The sequence below is a fragment of the Notechis scutatus genome, chromosome 4, assembly GCF_049901735.1.
Source record: "Notechis scutatus isolate UNSWTSFEM ecotype Mainland chromosome 4, rNotScu1.2, whole genome shotgun sequence".
Classification (NCBI taxonomy): Eukaryota; Metazoa; Chordata; class Lepidosauria; order Squamata; family Elapidae; genus Notechis; species Notechis scutatus.
In genome coordinates, this window is record NC_142012.1 from 165,039,997 (window position 1) to 165,059,388 (window position 19,392).

At 45.9% G+C, this 19,392-nt stretch overlaps 1 protein-coding gene across 1 annotated transcript in view; it reads left to right on the top strand.

Moving 5' to 3' along the window:
- The window catches only part of LOC113426005 (solute carrier family 12 member 9-like), a 130,038-nt gene that overhangs the window by 52,000 nt on the left and 58,646 nt on the right, over positions 1-19,392 (top strand). Inside the window, 1 exon segment of the mRNA XM_087965562.1 lies at positions 6,883-6,962. Within this exon segment, the coding sequence (XP_087821688.1) occupies positions 6,883-6,962 (80 nt within the window).

Genomic DNA, 19,392 nt, shown 5'->3' on the forward strand with positions numbered 1-19,392 from the left:
AACTGATCTCTTTCATAAGCCTGCCATATATAAAAAAATTTTTTAAAAAAGAGAGAGAAACACATACATCACAAATCTCTCTCTGCTTTGTTTCGGCGGCCATAGCAATATCGCCTGATGCAGTTAGAGAATTTCTTTACTCATTATTTTATGATGTCTGGATTGACCCGAATAATGCATTGCCCTAGTGAGGATTTGGGACTTCTGGCGGCCTCTTGCCTGCTTTATAGAAACGTATTATCTTACCAGGAACACCATATTTTTCTCGCAAATGGCCAGGAAGGCGTATGCCCAGCGATGGTGTTGAAAAAGCCAAGAATCTGCAGATTGCATGGCTACCCAGAGAGAAGGTGGAATTACAGCTTTAATAAATAAATTTCTGCCCTCAGACCCGACAAATTCTGCAGAAGTTTACGAGAATATAAAGGCACCGTAATAAAGAACATACATTGTCACTTTGGTTTCCTAGAACAATAAAAACAGAGTTATAAAGCCACAGGACTGTGAGGTAGAAATGACCCAAAAACCTCTTTGATAAATTGAAATCCGTTTGCTGGGCACCCAAGAAATGGGAAGTTGGGCTTAGTGGATCTGGAAAATAGTTCCACATTTGGGGGCCTCTACTTAAAAGGCCTTTTCCTATCTCATCCTATTGCCTGGAGAATATCTTCGGATAGCCATGATTTATAGCCAGGGGAAGAAGCAAAAGCCGTAGTGGCATTGATGGTGTTACCTAGTTTGGTAATAAAACGTCTTCAAGAAAACCACCATTCTCAGAGAGCACCAAGGACCACATAAAAGCTGAATTAAATGATGGGTGCAGTTTCTTATTAAATTAAAAAACGTTCAATTGGTCCAACCCCTTGTGGATATTATGCCTTGCATAGAAGACCTATATTCAGGTACTCCTCAACGTACAACAATTCATTTAGTGTCCATTCGTAGTTACAATGGCACTGAAAAAAGTGACTTAGGACCAGTTTTCAGACTTATGACCATTCTGGCATCCCCATGGTCATGTGATCAAAATTCAGGTGCTTAAATGACTCCTACTTATGATGGTTGGAGTGTTGGGATAGGTCTTAATTTCAGGGAAATGCGGTGTGTGTGTGTGTGAGACATGACCCGGGGCATGGCACAAAAGCAACAAAGTCACAAAAGTAGGTAAAGTATCTTTAATACCTCTAATTTGGCCCCCAATGTCCAGTTATCATTGGCTGGAGACAAAACTCTCCCAAGAACAGTTTTTAAAGGGAAGAAATTCAGTCCGAACCCAAAGTACATCTAAATTATAAATAAAAACCAACACAAACCACGCTGCAGCAATTAACGAGACAGGGCAGGATAAGGAATTGCAGACTTCAAAAGATAACGAAACACACACAATTGGGAGGACGCCAGAACCCAGATAAGACGTAACAAACAAAGATACTTCACGCTTTGCTTCCAGCAAGGTGCTGTGCGCAAACACCCTTTTAAAATCCTGTTTTCCCAGCTGCAACTAATGAAGGAAATCAGGGCCCTTTTCTCCCCCGTAACCCACATTGCTCCCTTATCCATTCCTCCCTGCGTGCCCAAGGATGAAGAGGGAGTGGCCCTGGGTCTTCCTCTGAATGCCCAGTCGGACTGTGCCTTCCCCAGTTTCTTCCACAGCCACCGGAGCCACACTCCCTATCAGCTGCTCCACCTCCCCCTCAGAATCAGATTCCAACAGGGGCATGACAGTGTGTTTGTGGGCACACAGGTGTGTATAAACTCAATAAGGTTGTGGCTGCAATAGTATTATTAATGCCTTTATTATTTTTTACTTTCCTCTTTTATTGGCTGTATTCTTCTTCTTATATTTTATTGTTTTGCAAGTACACTGAATGTTTCTGTATCGGACACAAATACCTTGTGTGTCTAACCACACTTTGCCAAATAATAATAAAGTACTGGTAGTCCTTGACTTACAACAATACATTTAGTAACTGTTCAAAGTTAAAACAGCACAGAAAAAAGTGTCCTATGACTGTTTTTCACACTTACGACCATTGTAGCATCCCCACGGTCACTGGATCAAAATTCAGAGGCTTGGCAACTGTCTCATATTTATGACGGTTGTGGCGTCCCTGTGTCCCACGACAAGCAAAGTCAACGGGGAAGCCAGATTTAATTAACAACCCCGATACTGGCTTAAATCTGCAGCGATTCACTAAACAACCCTGGCAGGGAAGGTGTGATGACCCAGGGTGGGATACAAAAGCAACAAATTCACAAAAATAGGTGAAGTTCCTTTAATTCCTTCAACTTGGCTTCAAAGGTCCAATTATAACAAATAACAGATAATCAGAGTTGGAAGGGACCTTGTAGGTCATCCAGTCCTACCCCCTGCCCAAGCGGGAGACCCTACACCATTTCTGACAAATGGCAGTCCAATCTCTTCTTGAAAGTCTCAAGTGATGGCGCTCCCACAACTTCTGAGGGCAAGGTGTTCCATTAAAACAGGAGCTGGCTTCCCTTCCTCTGTGTTTCCAGTTGGATTCCTCCTTTCTAACCAGCAGCATCTTCACTGTATCCCCCAGCTATATTTGATGTCCTATTGGGGATCTGCCCTCAATCTGGAACACCAGTTCATCAATTATAGTGGGAGTCTCCTGTGATGATCCAGGCTGGGATACAAAAGCAACAAAGTCACAAAAATAGGTGAAGTCCCTTTAATTCCTTCAATTTGGCTTCAAAGGTCCAATTATCATTGACTGGAGAAAAAACTCCCCCACAAACAGTTGCGAAAAGGAAGAACTTCCCTGTTCCAACTCAAAATACGTATAAATTATAAATAGAAAAAACAACAACACAAACCACACTGAAGCAATTAGTGAGACAAGGCAGGATAAGGGCTTGAAGACGTCCACAGATATCGAAATACACACACTGGGAAGGACGCCAGAACTCAGATAAGAACTGACAGACTAGAATTATTTCACGCTTTGCTTCCAGCACTGGGCCATGCGCATTGTCCTATTTAAACAGTCCTCAGAGCTACAGCCCACGAAGGGGATCAGGACCCTTTCCTCCCCCATAGACCACACCATTCACGTTTCTCCCTTATCTGCTCCTCCCTGCGTGCCCTAGGATGAAGAGGGGATGGGCCTGGGTCTTCCTCTGAATGCCCAGCCGGCCTGAGCCCTTCCCCAGTTTCCTCCACAACCTCCAGAGCCACACTCCCACTCCCTGTCGGCTGTTCCTTCTCTCCCTCGGAGTCAGACTCCAACAGGGGCATGGCAGAAGGTCATAAAACGGGGCCCAAATTCACTGAACAAATATTTTGCTTAGCTACATCCATTTTGAGCTCCATTGCTCTGAAAAGAAACGCTCTTAAAAGAAAACCAGGCCTTTTATTTCTAAGTTCCACTTTTTACGGGGCCCAAGAAGGAGAAGCATTGAAGCAAGTGAGAAGTTAACGAAGCTCTGGACATTTTTCTTTTGTCTGAGGAAATGGGCTTTAAAATGGCAAAGAGCAAAATGTGCAAGGGAGCGTAAAGTGTAAAATATGAGGGCAAAAATATCTAATGGCACAAATGAGCCGACAGGTATTGGAGTGACGGTAACCAAGAAAGTATAGCTCAGTGCAAAGACAGATTCAGCTATAAGGGAAAAACAAGAAAAACCAACTTCCCACTCAGAGATCGTTAGAAAAGAATCGTTATAGGTAGTCCTTGACTTACAACGATGTTTCTTTACCTTAGCAACTTTAATGTCAACTCCTAAAATATTTCTATTGTCTTTTTAGAGTTGCCAACAGAAAGGGAGGGGGAAGCAGTGCGGCAGCTTGCATTCCATAAATGTTTTCAAAGAAAGCTTCTAGGTGACTGAAGTTTCTGCCGTGCAAAATTCTAACTGGAGAGCATGATTGATGACTCTTGGCTATGGATGTGTCCCATTGGAGAATATGTCTTGTGATACACCCAGGCAGTGCCAGCATGTTTACTCCTAATAAATCTTTTTTAAGTTTTGGAAGTTCGGCTCGAGACTCATGATTTAAATGGGGGTAACGGCCAGAGCCCTGACAGCTAGCCAACTCTGAGACACATCATTCCTTGTCATCCTTGACCCTGGTTTCTCCCCCACCCCCCGGGTGTATCGTAATTCATATATTCTCCAGTGGGACACATCCATAGCCCAGAGTCATCAATCGTGTTCTCCAGTTAGAATTTTGTGCGGCAGAAACTTTGGTCACCTAGCTGCTATTCTTTGAAAACATTTATGGAATGCACTTTCGGTTTGCAAGTTGCCGCACTGCTCCCCCCTCCCTTTCTGTTGGCATCTCTAAAAAGACCAGAGAAATATTTTATGTGTTGACACGGTCACTAAATGAACTGTATAGCGTATAGTGGGTTTATTTGTGGTTTTTTAGCCTTTCTCTCTAAATAAAATTATAACAGTATGATAGATGTATACAGATAGTCCTTGACTTACAACAGTTCATTTGGTGACTGTTAGAAGTTACAGTGGCCCTAAAAAATTAGAATAGAATAGAATAGAATAGAATAGAATAGAATAGAATAGAATAGAATAGAATAGAATAGAATAGAATAGAATTCTTTATTGGCCAAGTGTGGTTGGACACACAAGGAATTTGTCTTGGTGCAAATGCTCTCAGTACACATATGACCGTTTTTCACATTTACGACCATTGCAGCATTCCCCCATGGTCACATGATCAACATTCAGCCGCTTGGCAACTGGCTTATATTTGTGATGGTTCCAGTGTCCCCGGGGTCATGTGATCCCATTTTTGTGACCTTCTGAAAAGGAAAGTCAATGGGAAAGCCAGATTCACTTAACAACCAGGTTACTAACTGCAGTGATTACCTTAACATTTGTGGCAAAAAGGTTGTAAAGTGAGGCAAAACTCGCTTAACCAATAACAACGGAAATTTTGGGCTCAGTTGTGGTCGTAAGCAAGCGTGGGCTGCTACCGGTTCACACCGGTTCAGGTGAACCGGTAGGTAATTTTATGGTTGTTTTATGGCCAGTTTGGTGAACCAGTAAATCCCACCCCTGGCTGGCCCCACCCACCCCTCCCCTCCTCTCCCCTCCCAGGAGTCCCCACACAGTCCATTTTAGATGCCAGGTAAGTGCAGGACCCACTTGGAGGCTCAGGGAGGGTGAAAAATGGGCCTCTCAAAAGCTCCAGAAGGCCGGAAACGAGCCAATTTCTGACCTCCGGAGCCCAGGGAGGCCATTTTCACCCTCCCGAAGGCTCAAGAAAATCCTCCGGAGCCTGGTGAGGGCAAAAACAGCCCCTCACCCCGCCGTGGTGCAGGAGGCCGACTAGGCCACGCCCATCATGGCCACACCCACTCAGCAACCGGGCAGAGAACCAGTTGCTAAAATTTGTGAAGCCCACCCCTGGTCGTAAGTCAAGGACTACCTCTATACAGTTCTGTTTGGCACTGAGAGCTTTAGAGGAGGCCAAGATATTTTTCCTTCTGACATTACAACTCCAGTTCATCTAATGACACTAAACGGGCACCTATTGAGGACGTACAAAAGGAAGGATAATTTTACTCAGCACGCAACTGGCTTGTGGAGTTCCCTACCGCAAGTTGTAAACACGGCCATGGATTTTCAGACTCTTTTTTTAAAAAAAACGGAACTGGACATACTGACAGAGAATAAAGGTTCTCAGTTCCTTTTTAGTTATTATGTTAGATAATTACAAATCCATCAGGTTCTTGGGAAATGTGTTTCCTGTCTTTTTCCTTTCTTTGGCAGAAAAGAATATTTCGTTCTTAGAGAGTGCCGGACATCTCAATTTCTAGAGAAGAAAAAAAAAAAACATACAATCATACTTTTTAAAATTGAGGCCGGTAATAACTAAATTGGGGAGAACTAGTTATAACGTCCATCTTTTTTTAACATCGCTTGCGAGTTGGACACTTTAATGTTTCTCAACCTGGGCAATTTTAAGGTACGTAGTCTTCAACTCCCAGAATTCCCCAGCCAGATGGAAGTCCCACATATCTTCAAAGGAATTCTGGGAGTTGAAGTCCACATACCTTAAAGTTGCCACGGTTAAGAAACTCTGATCTAAAGGAATAGATTTGATTAAACAGGCTTTCTGCTGCAATCATCTGGAGCTCTAGAAAAGTCTTCCCGAATAGAATAGAATAGAATAGAATAATAGAATAGAATAGAATAGAAACAGAATAGAATAGAATAGAATAGAATAGAATAGAATAGAATAGAATAGAATAGAATAGAATTCTTTATTGTCACTGTACGTATATACACAGTATACGTACAACGAAATTCACATAACACCCAGAGACCAGACTCAACATGCACACACACATGACAATCCCCAAACACCTCCCCACCCACCAAAATTCCCCACCTCCTAAAACACATAAGAGACCAATTAATACTGTCCAACAGCTCACTGATGGTGGGTCCTTAAGTTCATTGTTAAATGCAATTATAGCTCTGGGATAAAAACTGTTCAGAAAACGTGTGGTTCGAGTTTTAATTGTTCTGTATCTTCTGCCAGAAGGCAACTGTTCCACAAAGATTGGGAGCAGGATGGGAAGAGTCTCTGAGAATGTTGTGCAACTTCCTCAAACAGTGAGATGTGAAGATGTTGTCCAGGGCTGGTAGCTGGAACCCAATGATATTCTGAGCAGTTTTAATGATTCTCTGTAGAGCTTTTTTGTCCGCTACGGAGCTGCTCCCATACCATGCAAGAATGCTGTATGTCAGGACACTCTCAATGGTGCTGCGGTAGTAGGATAAGTAGATACTGAGATAATTAATTATCCCAAACAGAATTGTAGTACAACCATTCTTTCATTTTTCTCTCCCCCCCACCCTCTGTACTGCCTGTCCCTTGGGATAAAGGCAAAGTTTTGAGCCCAGCGAAGCAGACCTCGCGTGGGAACCCCTGGATGGCTGTCATTTTCTCCTGGATCCTTGTACAGGTGAGTTCGGTGCTTCCTCTTTTTCCTATCGTTCTGTGTGTTCCCGCGACAGGCATTGCCAGGGAACATTTTTCCCTATCCATTAGAACAGGGGCAGCCAGTGGGCTTGATAGCGGTTCGCCCAGGTTTGGTAGAACTGGTAGCTAATTTTATTATTTTTAATGGACGGTTCGGTGAACCGGCAAATCCCATCCCTGGCTGGAGTCTCCACGTGGCCCGTTTTGGATCCCAGGTAAGTACGGGGCCTGCACGGAGGTGAAAAACGGGCCACCTGGAGGCCAGAAATAAGCCTGTTTCCGGTCTTCAGGAGCCTCCCAGGGAGGCTGTTTTTGCCCTCCCGGAGGGTCGAGGAAAGCCTTCAGAGCCCTGGCAAGGGCGAAAATCAGAGGTGGTCTTCAGCAGGTTCTTACCGGTTCTGGAGAACCGGTAGCGGAAATTTTGAGTAGTTCGGAGAACCGCCAAATCCCACCTCTGACTGGCCCCGCCAACTCCATCTATTCTCTGCCTCCCATTGAGTCCCAGCTGATCGGCTGGGTCTCCTTTGGTTGCCCTGCACAGGAGAACGGAGCTGGAAAGCAGGTTAGTGGGGGTGGGGAGGGAATGGGGATTTTGCAGTATCCTTCCCCTGCCATGCCCACAAAGCCACGCCCACAGAACCGGTAGTAAAAAAAATTTGAATCCCACCATTGGCGAAAATGCCCTCTCCCATCCCGCCGTGGTGCAGGCAGCCACGCCCACCCAGACAACTTAGGCCGATAACCGATTGCTAAAATTTTTGAAGCCCGCCCCTGAACAGGGGTTTCAAACTCTTATTTCATTGAGGGCCGCATCAGGGTTGTGTTTGAATCTCAGGGGCGAGGCAAGGCCAGGGGGTCGTGTCCAGCTCAGTGTCACTTAACCGAGGTTCCGTTTTCGGCTACGATGACCTCCTGCAGCCCTCTGCCAGCCAAAACTGAACTTGGAGAAGCCCCGCACAGCCTGCCCGGGCTCCGTTTTCATTGGCAGAAGCACCACGGGCCGGTCCTTTGCTGTTTCCGGGGTGGCCTCACGGGCCACATCTAAGCACCTCCATAGACTGGATCCGGCCCCCGGGGCCTTGAGTTTGATACCCCTGCATTAGCAACAAACCGTGATTTCATTTTCTTGGAGCTTAACCGTTTCAGTGAATGCAGGTGACTGGATTAGTTTAGGATTTAGGGAATGCAGGTTGCTCTCGTCGCAGAGCCCACAGTTTCCATTGATTGCTAAGCAAGAGAACTGTTAAGGGACCTTGCCCCATTTTTACGACCTCCCTTGCCAGCGTTTGTTAAAGTGAATCACTTGCAGTTGTTAAATTAGTAACACGGCTGTTAAGTGGATCGTGGCTTCCCCCGTTGACTTTGCTTCTCAGAAGGGGATTGCGTGACCCCCCCGTGGACACAGCAAGTGTCATAAATAGAAGTCAGTTGCCAAGCAGCGTGTGAATTTTGATCGCGTGACCATGGAGAGGCTGCAACAGTCGTGAATGTGAAAAGCGGTCGCAAGTCACTTGTTTCAGGGTTGTCGTAGCTTGGAAGGGTCACTAAATGAATAAGCTGTAAGTCAAGCACAAAATCAGGATCTGAACTGGTTAGCTTTCTGAGATCAACCAGAGTGTTGTGGATGCTGCCATCTGGCTGTAAAGAGGAGAAATAGACCCACTGTGGTTTAAATGGTGAGTAGTTTTGGAAACTTGGGAAGAACTTTTAAAAACAGAATAACAGAACTGGAAGGGACCTTGGAGGTCTTCTAGTCCAACCCTCTCCTCAAGCAAGGGTCCCTCTTCTATTTCAGACACGTGGCTGTCCAGTCTCTTCTTTAAAGCCTCCGGTATTGGAGCACCCACCACTTCCAGAGGCAAGCCGTTCCATAGAATAGAATTGAATAGAATTTTGAATTGGATTGAATTGATTGAATTGAATTGAATTGATTGAATTGAATTGAATTGAATTGAATTGAATTGATTTGAATTGATTTGATTTGAATTGAATTGAATTGAATTCTTTATTGGCCAAGTGTGATTGGACACACAAGGAATTTGTCTTTAGTGCAAATGCTCTCCGTGTCCATAAAACAAAAGAGACATTCGTCAAAAGTCAAGAATCATCAGGTACAACACAGTGATAGTCATAGGGTACAATAAGCAATCAAATCATACTAGGAAACAGTCAGTATAAATTGTAAGGATACAAGTGACAAAGTTACAGTCGCACAGTCACAAGTGAGAGGGGATGGGCGATAAGGAGTGATGAGAAGATTAATAGTAATAGTAGTGCAGACTTTGTAATAGTTGAACAGTGTTGTGGGAATTAGTTGTTTAGCAGAGGGATGGCGTTTGGGGAAAAACTCCCCTTGTGTCTAGTTGTTCTAGTGTGCAGCGCTCTATAGCGTCATTTTGAGGGAAGGAGTTGAAACAGTTTATGTCCGGGATGTGAGGGGTCTGTAAATATTTTCACAGCCCTCTTTTTGACTCAGGGTGCAGTTTACAGGTCCTCCATGGAAGGCAGGCTGGTAGCCATTGTTTTTTTCTGCAGTCCTAATTCTCCTCTGGAGTCTGTGTCTGTCCTGTTGGGTTGCATTACAAAACCAGACAGTTATAGAGGTGCAGAGGACAGACTCAGTCATTCCTCTGTAGAACTGGATCAGCAGCTCCTTGGGCAATTTGAGCTTCCTGAGTTGGCGCAGAAAGAACATTCTTTGTGGTGCTTTTTTGATGACGATTTTGATGTTAGGTGTCCATTTTAGGCCTTGTGATATGATAGAACCTAGAAATATGAATTGTGTTCTGACCCCGCCTTAGCAAAACCAAGAAACAGGCTCCTTATCCCAAAACCCCTCTTTATTTAGTCACTGTGAATTCATGGCATTCACACCAGCAGTGGAATCCTGCATGTCCCACTACCAGTTCGATGATCGTGCACGCAGCTTTCCCCACACCAGCTGAAGCCTGCAGCCCCAATCAGATGAGAGGATAAAGAAAAGCACAAAGGCGTGATCGTGGGAGGCTTTTTTTTTTTTTAGCTTTACCGCCGGTTCGGGAAAACCGGTCTGAACCGGTAGCATACCAGCACTGATTCACACACACAGAAACGTCCAGGCAATAATCCTCCCAAGGGTCAATTGTAAGAACAGACCTTGTCAGTCCTTGGATAGCTGCCAGGCCGAGAGCTTCCAGTCGCAAAGCTGTAAACCAAATACCCGGCAAGGAGTCTCTGTGAGGCACGAACTCTGTTAAGCAAATCCTTCAAAAGAAATATGGTCTCCTGCAATCACCACTCCCCGTTTGCTTGTATTTATTCCCTAGAAAGGGGCCATTCAGCGTCCGTGTGTGCCTTTCCTTCTGAGTTGGCCCGTGTTCCTTAATGGTTCTGCTCTCCTGACAGCCTTGTGCATACGCCCATCTGGGACAGGCTCCAGCTGTTCTTTTCCCCCACTTATCGCCGACTCTGAAGGCAGCTGGGAAATGTCAGCCCTCTCTCTGCCTCCAATGCAGAGCCCTCGTCCGAGCCTTCCCCAGACTCCAGGACTGGCGCAAGTTCCTCCCCAACTTCCTCACTGTCCGAGTCTGTCGCCAGCTCTGCTGGCAGCTGGTGGGTCACAACAGATTAATAGCTTGCCAACTCCATTGCTCCTGCTGCCCTCGCCGCTATCCATGGAACAGCTGACTGGCACGCCAGATGTTGAGGCTTACCTCTGTTCCTAGGCTCACAAAATTCCCAAAAATCTAGTCCTTGACTTAACAACAACTGCCGTGATTGCCTTCACCATCACTCCAAAAAAGTTCGTAACTTCGGACATGACTCTCTTAACAACCTCTTCACTTAGCAATGGAAATTCTGGGCCCCATTGTAGTCATAAGTCGAGGACGACGTGTTAAGGAGCAGGGGCAGATGCGAATCCTTCCCTTTCTGCAAGGAAGTGAAATAGCGGAGGAGGCTAAACATTTTGATCGTCATGTGAATCAGGGCCCCTAATAATTTCTTACCACTTTGGTTGTCACCGCTGAGTCTTCTAATGCCTTTCGGAACTGTCACCCGGAAGACAAAGTGAGATAAAAAATTGCCCTGGCAGGACACGCTGGAAAATATGCATCTATCTATTTTTCTTTTCTTGAGATGCAAGCCGGTGTATAAATTGATTGAACAAATAAATCAGGACGATGCCCTAGAAACCCAGTGGGGACATCCGTGACGTTAAATGGTATAGAATGCAGGACAGACACAGAGAAAACTGCATGAGGTATGTTTGTTGTCTTTGAGTTTTTTTATTTTTACATATATAAACAAGGCAGGATAAAACAATCTGGAACTGGGTATGTCTAGTTTGATGAAAAGAAGGCCTAAGGGTGACCTGATAGCAGTGCTCCAATATTTGAGGGTCTCACAAAGAAGAGGGGTTCAAGCTACTCTCCAAAGCCCCCTGAGGGCAGGACAAGAAACAGTGGATGGAAACTCATCAAGGAGAGAAGCAACCTAGAAGTAAGGAGGAATTTCCTGGCAATTAATCAGTGGAACTACTTGCCTTCAGAAGTTGTGGGTGCTCCATCACTGGAGGTTTTGAAGAAAAGACTGAACAAACATTTGTCTGAAATGGTAGAAGGTGTGATGACCCAAAGGGGCGTGGCACAAAGGCAACACGGTCAGATAATCCGTAGGAGTCCCTTTATTAGTTCCAACTTTGCCCCCAATGTCCTGGTTACCTTTTGGCTGGAAAAAAAGCTCTCCCAGGAAAGCCTTTGGCTGCAGAGAATCAAGTCTAAAATGTGGTCAACAAAAACTGTAACTCTAAGTCCAATCAAGGCAAGATGAGGTAATTAGTCCGGCAGGGCAAGAGAAGGAATTCCAGATGTGAAGGCACGGCAATAACTGAAATTTGAGCCCTCATCTCATATTTAGACTCTTATTCCTATTGGAGAGAAAGTTCTTTACAGGTAGTCCTCGATTTACGACCCCAATGGAGCCCAAAACGTCTGTCGCCAAGCGGGACATTTGGGAAGCGTATTTTGCCCCATTTTTACGACCTTCCTTGCCACAGTTGTGAGGAGAAATCGCTGCAGTTGTTCAGGTAATAACATGGTGGTTAGATTTTCCCGTTGACGTCGATTGCCAGAAGGCCGCAAAAGGGGGTATCCCATGACCTTTGGGACACCGCAACCATCATCAATAGGAGACAGTTGCCCAGCGCCTGAATTTTGATCGCGTGACCATTGGGAATGCTACAACGGAAGACGTGAAACGGAAGAAGTGTGAAAAACGGTCACAAGTCCCTTTGTAACTTCAAACGGTCTTTAATAAACTGTTGTAAGTCAAGGATTACCTGATAGAAAATTGTTCCAAGAGATGGTTCGAGTTCAAGGAGAGATTCAACCTGGAAATAAGGAGAAACTTTCTGACAGGGAGAACAATCAACCTATGGAACAGAAGTTGCCCTCGGAAGTTGTGGGAGCGCCATCATTTGAGACTTTCAAGAAGAGACTGGACTGCCATCTGTCAGAAATAGTGTAGGGTCTCCCGCTTGGGCAGGGGGGGGTTGGACTAGATGACCTACAAGGTCCCTTCCAACTCTGATTATCTGTTATCTGAGTTAACAGCTTTGAAAACAGCAGAGGAAAACCAAATGCATAGGTACAGTATATGTGGTACCTTGCTCAATAGCAGTAACTATGAGAGAGATCTCAGAGTCCTAGTGGACAATCACTTAAATATAAGCCAGCCCTGTGCAGCAGCTGCCAAAAAAAAAGCCAACACAGTCCTAGGCTGCATAAACAGAGAGATAGAATCAAGATCCCGTGAAGTGTTAATTCCACTTTATAAGGCCTTGGTAAGGCCACACTTGGAATACTGCATCCAGTTTTGGTCGTCATGATGTAAAAAAGATGTTGAGACTCTAGAAAGAGTGCAGAGAAGAGCAACAAAGAGGATTAGGGAAATGGGGGCTCTAAAACATATGAAGAACGGTCGCAGGAACTGGGCATGTCTCGTCTGATGAAAAGAAGGACTAGGGGAGACAGGATAGCAGTCTTCCAATATTTCAGGGGCTGCCCCAAAGAAGAGGGGGTCAAGCTATTCTCCAAAGCACCTGAACTACAGGGACAAGAAGCAACGGGTGGAAACTCATCAAGGAGAGAAGCAACCTCGACTTAAGGAGAAATTTCCTGACAATTAGAACAATTAATCAGTGGAACAACTTGCCTCCAGAAGTTGTGAATGCTTTTTAAGAAGAGATTGGATAACCATTATTCTGAAATGGTGTAGGGTTTCCTGCCTGAGCAAGGGGTTGGACTAGAAGACCTCCAAGGTCCCTTCCAACTCTGTAATTCTAAATTCTGTAATTCTAAAAATTGAGAGGGGAGTTAGACCACTTCCATAGATAGTGAGACTTTATCATGCAGCTCCAGCCGCCATTTTGACTTCTTTGCCCTCTGCCCTGCTAATATTCTTGAAAAAGCGGTTCTATCAGTAGTAAATAAAAGCTAGGCTGGGGTGTCTGCTGGCTACGTTGAAAATCGCCACGATGGGCTTATGAGAATATGATTAACCCCCCCACCACCATCCAGAAACTTTTAAAAAGTCCGAAAATATTTCCTGGGATACTGTATTCATGGCCGTATCTTTCAAATAACGTTTTGATCTACCCGGCATAGGTTTATAGTGTCTCACTGCCTCCAGAGACCAATTTTTGGAGAGAGGCACTTCATTTGGAAATGCAGGGATAAAAATGCATTAGAAAAGCAACATGGGAGATCTGCGTTTGATCAAACGGTTTGCCAAGGTTCAGCACGGAGGAGAGAAGTCGCGTTAGAAAAAGTTTTTTGGGTGTGGGTGGGAGGGGGCTAATGTTGGCCGTGGGGTGGGCTTCTGCTTTGGCCTGTATAAGAAGTGGGTCCCATAAGCATCTGCTAAGCATGGCTCTGCTTTCATAGAAGACAACAGGGTCAATGTTTCAAGAATTGGGGACTTCAACTCCCAGAATTCCCCAGACAACATATGTGGACTTCAGCTCCCAGAATTCCCTAGTCAGTATAGGAGGACCTCAGCTCCCAGAATTCCCCAGCCAGCATGCACAGATTTCAACTCCCAGAATTCCCTATACAGCATGCATGGACTTCAACTCCCAGAATTCCCTAGTCTAGGGGTCAAATGGGCTGCCCGCATGCTGGATTCATCACGCGCAGGCCACGCCCACCTCAGCTCCGCAAAGGAGAAAAATACCTCGAAGCATCACGTGACGGCAATGTGATGCCGTGAGTTATTATACCCGCGCCCTAGTCAGTATATGAGGACTTCAGTTCCCAGAATTCCCCATGCAACACCCATGGGAGAGGTGTGTTTTCTACAGCCCCAGAAGTGCTCTGTTGGAGAATGTGATTTATGACACATACCCTGGGAGGAGTGGGGGAACAGGGTCAAAGGTGGGTAGTAAATTACGTAGGGCAGAGCCAGACTGCACTTGGGAAAGGTGCCGACATGTGATAAATACATAATAAATAATTGAATTTCTTTTGAAACTTGGCTTGAGGCTCATGAATTAATTAGGACGGTGGTGGCTAACCTTTTGGGGCTCCTGTGCCAAAAAATTGTGTGCATGCTTGTTCATGTGCCAGCACCCAGAAGGCAACGTGCGCCCCCCCCACGACTCCTACACATGCGTGTGCAATTCCCCCCCCCCCCGCCAACCTCTTACCTGCACTGCACCTCACAGCTGATTTTCGGCCGGCTTGAGGCTTTTTTTGGCCTCCCAGAGGCTTTAGGAAAGCTTCTGCAGGCTTCTCAGGCCGAAAACTAGGCCCGTTTCGTCACTTCCGGTATTTCCGGAAAAACAGGAAGTGATGCAACGGGCCTAGTTTTTGTCCTGAAAAGCCTGCGGAAGCCTCCCTAAAGTCTCCGGGAGGCCGAAAAAGGCCTCAAAAACCGGCCGAAAATCCGCTGTGAGGCGCGCGCGTGCGCAGTGAGGTAAGTTTGCCTGCAGCTCTCATGCCGGCACAAATGGCTCTGCGTGCCACAGGTTCAGGCCGCCCAGGTCTGAGCCGCAGGTCGTGCCAGAAGCGTCTGGGCCATTGGTCCGATGCCCCCCCCCCCTGGTTCCGGTGTGTCTGAGTAAGACGAGCTGATTCCGTTCCCGAAATGGAGGACAAGCCTGTCTTCTCCAGAGAACTCCCGCCATCTAATCTGCGGGTGCTGTTATCTTCGCCTCTCTGAATGACACGGTAAATTGGACAAAATCATTGGTGTAATGCGAAGAATTTAAAAAAAAAATTGCCCCATTAGCCAGCCGAGAACATTGCTGAGCGGTTGAGAAGAATGGGGAGGGGGGCAAGGGAGAACCGTTAGAAGCAACACCCCTCCCCTCCCATTGCTGCTGTGGGCAATGTGGGAGCTGCTGCTTGGCAAACGGAAAGGAGGCTTGGAGAGGTTAAACTTGTGTTGCACGCCTGGGAAGACGGACAAACAGGAATAGGTAGTCCTCGACTTATAACCGCAATGGAGCCCCCCCCCCACATTTCTGTTTGCTAAGCGAGAGATTTCTTAAGTCGGTTTGGCCCCGTTTTACGACTTCCCTTGCCACCGTTGTTAAGTGAATCACTGCGGTTAGTAACGTGGTTGGGAAGGGGAATCTGGCTTTTCCTTCCTGAGTTTGCTTGTCAGAAGGTCATTAAAGGGGAAGGTGTGACCCCCTGGGATACTACAGCTGTCATAAATAAGGGTCAGTTGTCAAGTGTCTGAATTTTGATCACAGGATCCTGTCTTCACATGATCAAAAATGGGGCGCTTGGTTGCTGTGAGTGTTTTGTAATGTCAAATTCCTTTAAGCTACTGGATATAGCAATAGCACTTAAGACTTATATACCGCTTCATAGTGCTTTACGGCCCTCTCTGAGGGGTTTACAGAGGCAGCCTCTTGCCCCCAACAATCTGGGTCCTCATTTTACCCACCTCGGAAGGATGGAAGGCGGAGTCAACCTTGAACCGGTCAGGATCAAGCTGCTGGCAGTGGGCAGAGTCAGCCTGCAATGCTGCGTTCTACCAAGGAAAGAAGGAAGGAAGGAAGGAAGGAAGGAAGGAAGGAAGGAAGGAAGGATAGCAATAGCACTTAGACTTATATACCACTTCATAGTGCTTTTACAGCCCTCTCTGATGGGTTTACAGAGTCAGCCTATTGCCCCACAACAATCTGGGTCCTCATTTTACCCACCTCGGAAGGATGGAAGGCGGAGTCAACCTTGAACCGGTCAGGATCAAGCTGCTGGCAGTGGGCAGAGTCAGCCTGCAATGCTGCGTTCTACCAAGGAAAGAAGGAAGGAAGGAAGGAAGGAAGGAAGGAAGGAAGGAAGGAAGGAAGGAAGGAAGGAAGGAAGGAAGGAAGGAAGGAAGGAAGGAAGGAAGGAAGGATAGCAATAGCACTTAGACTTATATACCACTTCATAGTGCTTTTACAGCCCTCTCTGACGGGTTTACAGAGTCAGCCTCTTGCCCTCAACAATCTGGGTCCTCATTTTACCCACCTCGGAAGGATGGAAGGCGGAGTCAACCTTGAACCGGTCAGGATCAAGCTGCTGGCAGTGGGCAGAGTCAGCCTGCAATGCTGCGTTCTACCAAGGAAAGAAGGAAGGAAGGAAGGAAGGAAGGAAGGAAGGAAGGAAGGAAGGAAGGAAGGAAGGAAGGAAGGAAGGATAGCAATAGCACTTAGACTTATATACCACTTCATAGTGCTTTTACAGCCCTCTCTGACGGGTTTACAGAGTCAGCCTCTTGCCCCCCAACAATCTGGGTCCTCATTTTACCCACCTCGGAAGGATGGAAGGCTGAGTCAACCTTGAACCGGTCAGGATCGAGCTGCTCACTGGGCAGAGTCAGCCTGCAATACCGCATTCTAACCGCTGCACCACCATGGCAGAGATAGCAATAGCACACAGACTTATACACCACTTCACCGTGCTTTGTGCAGCTCTCCCTAAATGGTTTGCGGAGTCAGCCTCTTGCCCCCCAACAATCTGGATCCTCATTTTACCCACCTTGGAAAGATGGAAGGTTGAGTCAACGTTGAGCCTGGTGGGATTTGAACTGCCAAATTGTAGGCAGCTGGCAGATAGCAGAAGTAGCTTGCAGTACTGCACTCTAACCACTGCGCCACAGAGGCTGTATAAACTAGCTTGTTACCTGTGCTTCGCTACGAAACTATGTGGTGGGGCTTAGTTTTTGGGAAGGAAAATAAGGTGGTGGTGGGGAAAACTGTGCCTCTACCTATCAGCATCCATTGGTATCCATCTGGCTAGCGTCCTGTCAGTGTGTGAGAGAGTTGAGGGCTGTTTGGAAACTGAAACAGTATTTGCTGTGTGAGCAAATAGGAGACAGGAAGGAGTCTGGGCGTGGCTTAGCTCATCTGTTCTCTACTAAAGCTGCTTGGTGCTGTGAAACTGAATCTGAAACTCCTCTCCTCTGCTTGTGTTTTGCATTTGGAACAGATTTGTTTTCAGGTGGGGCGGGGGAGTAGAACTGCTTAGCATCAGAGCGTGTTAATAAAAATAATATAGGAAATACGAAAGCTCTGATGCTCGTTTCAAAAAATCCCTTCTTAGTGAGCCCCTAGAAGCCAAGAGGATCATACGTGCCAAATTTCAAGTTTGTAAGCTTTACGGTCCTGGAGATTTTGTGATGATGCATGAGGGGTATTTCACATATAGATAGATGATAGATAGATAGATAGATAGATAGATAGATAGATAGATAGATAGATAGATAGATAGATAGATAGATAGATAGATAGATAGATAGATAGATAGATAGATAGATAGATAGATAGATAGATAGATAGATAGATAGATAGAGTGAGATGAGATAGATAGATAGATAGATAGATAGATAGATAGATAGATAGATAGATAGATAGATGATAGATAGATAGATAGATAGATAGATAGATAGATAGATAGATAGATAGATGATAGATAGATAGAGAGAGAGAGAGAGAGAGAGAGAGAGAGACGGACAGATAGGGTAGATAGATAAATAGATAGGTAGGTAGATAGATAGATAGATAGATAGATAGGTGATAGATAGATAGATAGAGAGAGAGAGAGAGAGAGAGAGAGACGGAGACGGACAGATAGGGTAGATAGATAAATAGATAGGTAGGTAGATAGATATGGTAGATAGACAGATAGATGATAGATAGATAGATAGATAGATAGATAGATAGATAGATAGATAGATAGATAGATAGATAGATAGAAGATTGCACTTTTTTGCAAAAAAAAACAAAAACGGGGCACTTGGCTACCTATATGCAGAGGGAGTTTTTTTCTCCTGGAACTGACCTTGTTCTGGAGCTCAGAACGTTCTTATTCCAGGGTACACTTTATCTTGCAGAGTGTCAGCCCTTAGTCAGCAACGCTGGCTCCATTACAGGCAGTCCTTGACTTACGACCACAACATTTATGTTGCTAAGGGAGACATTTCTTAAGTGAACTTGGCCTCATGGTATGACCTTTCTTGCCACCATGGTTAAGTGAATCACCGCAGTTGTTAAATTAGCCACACGGTTGTTCAACGAATCTGGGTTCCCCATTGACGTTGCTTGCCAGAAGGTCACAAAAGTGGATCACAGGAGCCCCCGGGGAGGTTGCCACCATCATAAATGGGAATCCGTTGTCAAGCATCTGAATGTAAATCACACGACCGACTGCCTCTAAGTGTGAAAAATGGGTCGTCTCACTTCTTTCAGGGTGTTGTAACCTCGAACGGTACACTAAACAAACTGTTGTACGCCGAGGAGGAGTGCAAAGGAGTGCTTGGAAAAGAAAAGAAACGTGCATTGCGCCCAGCGCTAAGCTAACCCTTTTCTCCTCGGAAAACAATGAACATGAAAGGAGAAGCGTGGATCGAAGGCTTTGCTTTTCCCCAAAGAAATGATTGATCGGAAGCTAAGCAGGTTTTCCCTCCGTGACCCAGCACCCCAGATGGGGTCCATTAACACCCCCCCACCCTGCCCCAGACTAGGTTTGCCAACCTCCTGGATTGCAGCAACGCCGCAGATGTTGGCTTATTGAGTTTTTCTTCCTCCTGGGCGCTCCTGGTGACACCCATCATCTACGGAGACACCTTCTGCCTCCTCGCGTGCTCCCTAAGCAACGTCATCCGGTGTCTTTCAGAAGCGGCTCCTTTGCTTTGATGAGCCGCTAAATGAATTATAAATCAAAGGCGAGTATCAGGAATGGCCTCCGCAGCTCCATTACGGGCAGCCAGGCACAATCTCGGCTTGGCGCACGCTATTAACTCGCTATTGGCTAGAGGTCCCCAATTGCTTAAATGGCTTGAATTATCTCAGGCCTCTTGTCTCTGCTGCCTCGCCTCCCCACATCCCTCCGGCAATTACCGGCAGATCAGGCCACGGTTTGAAAAGAGCCGGCTTGTTT